The sequence below is a fragment of the Ipomoea nil genome, unplaced genomic scaffold (genome assembly GCF_001879475.1).
Source record: "Ipomoea nil cultivar Tokyo-kokei standard unplaced genomic scaffold, Asagao_1.1 scaffold2165, whole genome shotgun sequence".
In the NCBI taxonomy this organism is placed as follows: Eukaryota; Viridiplantae; Streptophyta; class Magnoliopsida; order Solanales; family Convolvulaceae; genus Ipomoea; species Ipomoea nil.
The window spans coordinates 660,407-667,996 of NW_017618593.1; the positions used below are offsets into that span (position 1 = coordinate 660,407).

Here is a 7,590-nt window from a genome sequence, read left to right on the forward strand (position 1 = left end):
CTTGCTATATTCTTCTTCCTTGGCTCCATTGATATGCAATTCTGTGCTTGTGTCTTGATAAGGCTTTTATGATGATTATGAGATAATCTTGATGTTTATGAGATTATCTTATGTGTTGATCTTGATGATCTTGAGAGGATCTTGATATTTGTGTGTTGATCTTGATAAATCTTGATGTTCTTGATTTTAAGATAAAATAATGATCTTGTGCTTTAAATATGATTACAGCCCTAGGGTAAATTGTGGATTTTGTGTTATGATATTCTTGGTATGTTTGGCCGGGATTTTGCATGTTCGGGTATTGGGTTTTGATTACGTTTAGAAGTCATGTTAGGATGTATTTAATGTGATTATTGGTTTTAATCCACTACTTGATTACATGGTGTCGTCGTTTGTGTTTAAATGTGTTTGGACATGGTTTCGGGTTTCACGAAAGATCCCGGGACCAACTTATTACAAAAGAGTCAGTGGGGGGTAGGTGGGGGCAGGGGAACCTGCTACCTACCCGCTGCCCCAAAGAGGCCGCCGGCAGCGGGCGGGCAGGCGACTGCCCGCCGGGCACCTGCTGCCCAGTATAGCGCGGCAGGCGGGTGGTCCTCCACACGCCGGCCACCCGCTGGTTTCCCAAGGTGGAATTGGTGGTTTTTCCCCGTTTGATGATTCCCCATGCCCTGTGGTGTCCCATTGGACCCACTAGTACAAAAAATCACATCAGCTACACCTCTAAAAGTGTTTCCGCTATACCTGTACAGGTGTAGCGAAATCTAGTGTCGCTGAAAGTGCCTAGCTTTCCGCTACACCCGTATAGGGTGTAGCGGAAAGCGAAAGATATTAATTTTTTTTCTTTAAATATTGACTTTTCGCTACACCCTCTTAGTTGAGGGTGTAGCGGAAAATCATTTTAAAAATGAAAATTCAATCCTTTCCGCTACACCCTCTTCATTGAGGGTGTAGCGGAAAGTATTATTTAAAAATGATAATCAAAATTCCGCAACACCATCCGAGAAGGTGTCACAGATTTTTTTTAAAATAAATATGTTCTGCAATATTTTTATTATTCTATTTAATTTTTTAAAAACCAACAATTAATATCATGTATAGAAATTTCCAAAAACCAATACAACAATTTACAAAGTAATACAAAAATTAACAATCAACAGAATATACTTATTACTATCAACACAATATACTTTTAACAATCAACACAATATACTGAGACTCTTGAATTAGCTCTAAGTTTATGTACCTCTATCCCGAAATCTTTCTATCAGTTATCGCCTTAGTTCCAAATATTCCAACTCCATTGAAAGCTCTTGTGTTTCTTCCTGATCACACTCCTCCTCTTCATAGCCCCATTCCCCCTCTTCAGCAGCCTCTTCATAGCCCCCTTCCTCTTCTTCAGTTCTTCACCTAATTTCCAACAATAAATTACCATATTCACTTTCCCATATCAGAATATATTTGACACTTGAACATCCATTGTCGAGGGCAGTGATGCTATCATGGAGTGATTCCAAGTGTCCCATATCTTTGCGATCGATGCCATTCAAAACAACACATTTAGAAGCATTACATTTTGCAGTGTAAGAACAACAATAATTTCCTGCATATTCCCTTACCTTGACAGATGTTCCATCCAAGGAAGAACCAGCAGAGTATAACAGTCCATCATGGAGCTGTAGTGCATTGACAGGACTAGCTTTTACCAACAATTTTCGAGAGCCACTTTGGATCGAGAAAACTGTTCCCGCGTTCATATCAATTTCCTAGCATGGAAGAGAGTGTTAAAAACTTAAAATCAATAAATTCATATGCTCCTTCAGATAGTGTTGCGTGTTTTTACCTGAATGCTGTTATCCCGACAACCACAATACAGTTTCGATTTGGCAAGAGCCAAGCATCTAGCGTGTTTTGCTTGGTTTAGCAATTTGAACTCTCCACCCCACGAATGCACCTGACGACGTAGAAACAAAAATGTTAACTTATAAGAGGTTGATAAGTTAACAAGAAGTAACATGACTACATTTTGTACCTTGATGCCAGTTCCTTGTGGAATGAAGCACGAGAGGCTTTCTGAAACTACGAGGTTGTTAACATGATCCTTAATTTCATGAGCTTGTTCACACCGTATCCCCTCGTTGCTGATTGACCAAACCTATAATCAAGAATGATACAATTAACTCATGACTATGCAAATTACTCATAACTTAGGAGTTTAACTATACCCTCACGGTCATATCAAGGGAGCAACTGTAAAACTTTTCTGCTGACTGTAAAATCGCTAAACTTGTAACTGCCTTGCCATGTTCTCGAGTTTCTTCCTTTGTGTTTATGAAATCAATCTATGATCACTATAAATTCCACTTTATGTATTCCCTTGTAAAAAGAATTCCCTGATGCTAAGCATGACATGTTTTTATTGGACATATTGATTGTTCAACTCAACTCATCTTTAATTCAAACCTAGCTAGTTGGTTTTGCTTCATATATATATACTTATACTATCTAAAACAGAGGCAGAGAGTGTAAATCTTTTATGAATGACTTACCATCCAGGCTAATTCTCTGTCCAAATCTTGGGCTTGTTTGGAGAGAGTGGTGTGAATTGATCACAGTAAAACAAGTTGCAAGTGTCAATCTTCAAAGAAATATGTCTATAAATGTTTTGAATTGAAATGAATTATTTGACATAAACATTAATATCCTTTTAAATGCGAGTCAGAGAGCCATTGAAAATATACTGGAGAACTACTATATTTTTTCTAAAGAACAATAAAGGAAAAGTTTAATGGTATTTACTATTCATTTCAACCATTTATACTTTTCATACAGGCCATTTGCAATTTAACTCAAGTTGGACTGGGTCAGTGGGCTGTAACTGTTGCTCTGCTTTGTTAAGCAGTAACTATTCATTTTAAATGAAATAAAGGGAATAAATAGTACACACATGTTAATTTACAAAATGAACACTGTACTGTACTAGTAGATAAGCACATGAAAGAGCCAGGAAAAGCTAATCCCACGATGTAATCCATACTATGCAGAAGGCAAAGTAATGTTACGATCTATAAAATCAAAGAGTTCCTTCAATTCATTCTTATTATGAGTACTCATATAGACATTCTATCTTATACCAATGGATAACAATATTTGGGAAGTGAATTAATACACCTGAATGCATATTAACTGAAGATAATAACAACATTTTGAACTACGACCGAACAATTAAACAAATATGTTAGCGAGAAAGTGCCACATGGAAGAACGGGTGCAGCAAGTACTCACCACTCCAATGGGAGCATCAAAGTTCTCACACATTATCCAAGCCTCCAAGGGACACCTATATTTTGAGAAAGAGCCATTTTTGCTGCCCACAAGGCATACCTTTTACCTCCTTCTCCATATGCTGCTTCATAGAAGCCATATTCACTCATGATCAACACCACCACCTCCTATGTGTGTGTATGCCTACCGTCGACCACTAACACCTCTGCCACCATTACCACCTAACTACCTATGCCCACAACTAATCAATACCACCATTCTATTTAATCTTATTATTCCACCTTGAGATCCTTCCGCAGGACAAGTCCTGAGAGCCAAAAATGAGCTGTAGGACCATCAGGTAGCCCTATGATAAATTGGGGGAAAGAAAGTCAAATAACTAATCAATAAAAAGCATCAAAATTGAACAGCAGTTACAGTCAGTAGAAATATATGAAGAGTTAAAATTAGAAGCAACAAAAGTAATATGGCTTAGAATACAAACCCAGTTCCCAACAATAGTGTGTACAACGATAATGGAAGTAAAATCCCTTCCTTTTGCATATTTAACAATAAAAAAAATCACATGATTATATAAAACTCAGAAATAAATACACCTTATTTTATTAGGTAAAAATAAGAAGCTAATATGTGGCACAGAAACTCTAAAAGACTCCACAAATTAGAAAGGCAATAATTAAACAAGATCAGTAAAAGAATTATTCATTTGAGTGTGAAACATATCAGACCCCTATCAAATTAGAAAGGTAATAGTTAACCTCTTCATCATCAGATTTGCAGACAGTCTCATCAGCCTCCCTTGTATTCTCTATAGTGCAGGGATCTTCTTAGGAGGAAGCCCTGGATAAAAACACAACACAAAGCATACGCATCATTAGAATCAAATGCATTTAAAATTTCAAAACAAGAAACACTACAACACCCTAGAGTGAATAAAACTTACACAGCATATTAGGGATTTGAAATTGAAGGTTTGTCTACATTTTCCCCCCATTGGAGTAGGGTTTAGCTAACTGCTGTGCGGGGAAAACTTATTAGGGATTTGAAATTGAAGGTTTGTCTCCGAATCGAACCTTATCGCCTTGTCGGGAACCGCCGTCGAGTTCGGTAATGGTGGCCGGCCGTCACTATGAGTTTATGAGTAAGGGCAGTTGAGGTTCGACGGTGGCGTCGGATGGCAACATCGGCGGAGGAAGGGCGGCGGAACGTCGGCGGCCGAAATGGAGAGGAAATGCGGGGAGAGGCGTTGGCTATGGTCCAAGGCTTGGAGGAGAGGAGAGGAGAGGCGTCGACTGTGGACTTAACGATAGAGAAGAGGGAATGGAGGAGAGGAAATGTGGTCTCGCCAATCTGATCTGTTTTTTTTTTTTTAATAAATAAATTTACCTTGACTTTCCGCGGCACCATCAGGGAGATGGTTGACGGAAAATCATTTAATAAAAAAATAATAAATTTTGTGCGGCACCCTTTCTCTGGGGTGCCGTAGAAAGTTTTTTAATTTTTTTTTTATAAACAAACTTACTTTCCACTACACTTTTAAAATAGAGGTGAAGTGTATTCTTATTTGTTTCAATTATACACTACACCTTTATTAAGGGGTGTAGTGTAAACTACTACTTATATGTGTAATTTTGTAGTAGTGACCCCGTTTGTCGTGCCTGAGTCTAGTTTGATGTTTCGGGTACCGTTCGAGGATAAAAGAGTCTTGTGTATTGCATGCTAGTCAAATTGATATCCCGTTGGCCTAGGTGAAAGATGTATGAACCCCTTAGGCTTATTCCTAGCAATGTGGTTGACCACGCATAAGTTTTATATACATGTTTTCCCCCCTCCCTATGTGCTAATGTGGGTTGCATGTGTTTGGCTATGTGTTATGTGTGCATGATACTCCAATTGGTTATAAGGGCAGTTGGATGGGTTGAGAACCATCGGCTGTTAACCAGGCCGGTTGTGATCGGTCAGGTATATAAGTATAAATAGGGCTGCGGTCCACCGTTTGGTTGCGATCAAACGTTATAAATGAGCTGCGGTTCATAATCTGGTTGCGATCAGAAATACACATTATTCGGGCTGCGGTCCACTGTTTGGTTGCGATCAAACGTTACTATATGAGCTGCGGTTCATCGATTGGTTGCTATCAATCCCCTCGTGCTGCGGTACGAGGTAGGGTGCTTCGGGGTCGTGTTAGAGCTATATGCGCTGACCCTCATGTATGGGCATGCGATTGGTCTTGCGCTACAACCAAAGTGTGCTTATGTGTTAAGATAATGATTGAATACTGATATGTCTGATGTGGAATAATCTTGTGACAATAGGGTGTATGATAGTATCTTTATATGCGTAATTATGAGTGATGAATGTGCCTATCCTTACTTGTTGAGTCTATTCTCGGTTTTAAATTAGAGTCTCCTAAGTATATATATATCTTCCGGCTTGAAAATGGTTTCTTTATATATATATTTGGCTTTCAGGCACAGATGAGTAGCTCCGGAGCGCGCTAGAGGAACCAAAGCTTAGTTAGTTAGTTTCCTTATCTGCCTGCATGCCATGATGATGTATTGACACTGTTTTGAGGATATTTAGATAGTATAGCCTGTGCATCTGAGTTCTCCAGCTCAGATGTGGCGTAGCTCCCCAAACACATATGTTTAGTTATGTTTTGTTTCGAGGTTTAATGGTAGTATTGCCTTTATTTCATAAGCATTTAAAGTTTTAAATTTTAGCGGTGTTACAGTTGGTATCAGAGCCTAAGTTTGACCCTAGGATAAGACTCTTAAGACAAGACTTTAGGACATTAGGCTTGAACTCTAGGTATTTAGGAACTTGGGATTCAGGAAACTTAGGACGCGCACTGAGATTGTGGGTTACCTGTCATTATAAGCCTAACCTTCCCCTCACTCTATTCTACATTTAATTTAAGAACTCCCCCTACACTTATCGCATCAAGGTAAGGGTGCAACACATTAACTCATCATTACAATAAACATTGGCCCTGTAGACCATCAACATGGCACCAAACAGAAGACAGTCTAGGACCCCCGAACCCTCCAATCACGATCCTCTAGCCCAGAATCTACAACAACTGACTCAGGTCGCCCAGGCACTGAGCGACGCAGTCCTCCGTAACAACAATCGACCACCACCGCCACCAAACGGAAACTCGGACGTCACTCGATAAGTTTCAAATCATCGGCCACCCATCTTCTCAGCAGAAGAAGACCCCACGATCCTTGAAGAATGGATCCGAACCTTCGACAAGATCCTCGGGTTAGTGGAATGCCCAAAGGAACGCCGCGTAGAGATAACCTCATTCTACTTCGGACACGAGGCCGACCTTTGGTGGATCCACGAAGGACCCACTTATAGGCAAGAACCGGGATTCAACTGGGAAGGCCTAAAAGGGCGGCTGCGAGAATGGTTCTACCCCGCACACGTAAGAGAAACCATGTACGAGGAATTCCTCCACCTAAAACAAGGGATGGCCACCGTCATGGAATACCATAAACGATTCCTCGAGCTGGCCCGTTTCGCGCCCGAATTAGTTCCTACAGAGGCAACCAAGATAGAGAAGTTTGTGTCAGGCCTCAATTTCGAAGCCCGAAAGGCCCTAATCGTGAGCAGACCCCGAACCCTCAACGAAGCTTACTCCAGCGTCGCTGACATTTATCGAATCCAACTACTACAACAGGGAGTTTAGGAACAGATCCGTAAAAGGAACACAGGAGGTGGGGCAACACCTGTAAAAAGGACTAGAAACGACTCTAACACAAGGCCAGGCAACCCAGCTGGCCAAGGGCCGCCCATGAGGAACAACGAAGCAAATACAAGACCCTTCCTTTGCCGAATATGCAACAAGGACCATAGAGGCAAGGACTGCCTGGGAAACCCCTGGCGATGTTTCAACTGTGAAGGAGAAGGACACAAATCCTTCCAGTGCACTCAACCCCCAAACACACGCCCCACAATCATGGGCCAACAAGGTGGCACAAGCAACCAAGGGAGTTACGGTACCCCCGGAAAAGTATTCGTCATGAGCCGCACTCAGGCTGATATTGAAAATGAGGGCAACTTCGACGAAGAAAACATGGCCCTAGGAGACGAGGAACCCGCAAATCAATTGGAAGAAAATCAGGGAGAAGAATTCTGCTTAGGATGATCGGTGAACCCCTGTAAACCACCCTCTTAGTGAAACCGCTTGTTTAGTTTAGTTATTTAGAAATTTTTATAAATAAAAGACAAAGTCAATTAAATTAGCATGAGAAGGAGGACTAACATCCCCCATAGACCCACGAGTCACAAACCCAA

General features: G+C 40.7%; 1 protein-coding gene across 1 annotated transcript; it reads right to left on the reverse strand.

Moving 5' to 3' along the window:
- Nucleotides 1–1,271: 1,271 nt before the first annotated feature.
- Nucleotides 1,272–2,305, reverse strand: LOC109149922 (putative E3 ubiquitin-protein ligase LIN-1). The gene is made up of 6 exons (XM_019297913.1): nt 2,288–2,305; nt 2,033–2,155; nt 1,844–1,954; nt 1,620–1,766; nt 1,467–1,528; nt 1,272–1,404 (listed from the first exon to the last, which is right to left on the reverse strand). The coding sequence occupies exons 1-6, from the start codon at nt 2,303–2,305 to the stop codon at nt 1,272–1,274; spliced, it is 594 nt and encodes a 197-aa protein (XP_019153458.1).
- Nucleotides 2,306–7,590: the final 5,285 nt, after the last annotated feature.

Coding starts and splice junctions, on each gene's coding strand:
- LOC109149922 (XM_019297913.1), bottom strand. Junction 1,955..2,032: donor CACAAGGAACTGGCATCAAG/GTACAAAATGTA, acceptor CTACGTCGTCAG/GTGCATTCGTGGGGTGGAGA. Junction 1,767..1,843: donor GTCGGGATAACAGCATTCAG/GTAAAAACACGC, acceptor CTTCCATGCTAG/GAAATTGATATGAACGCGGG.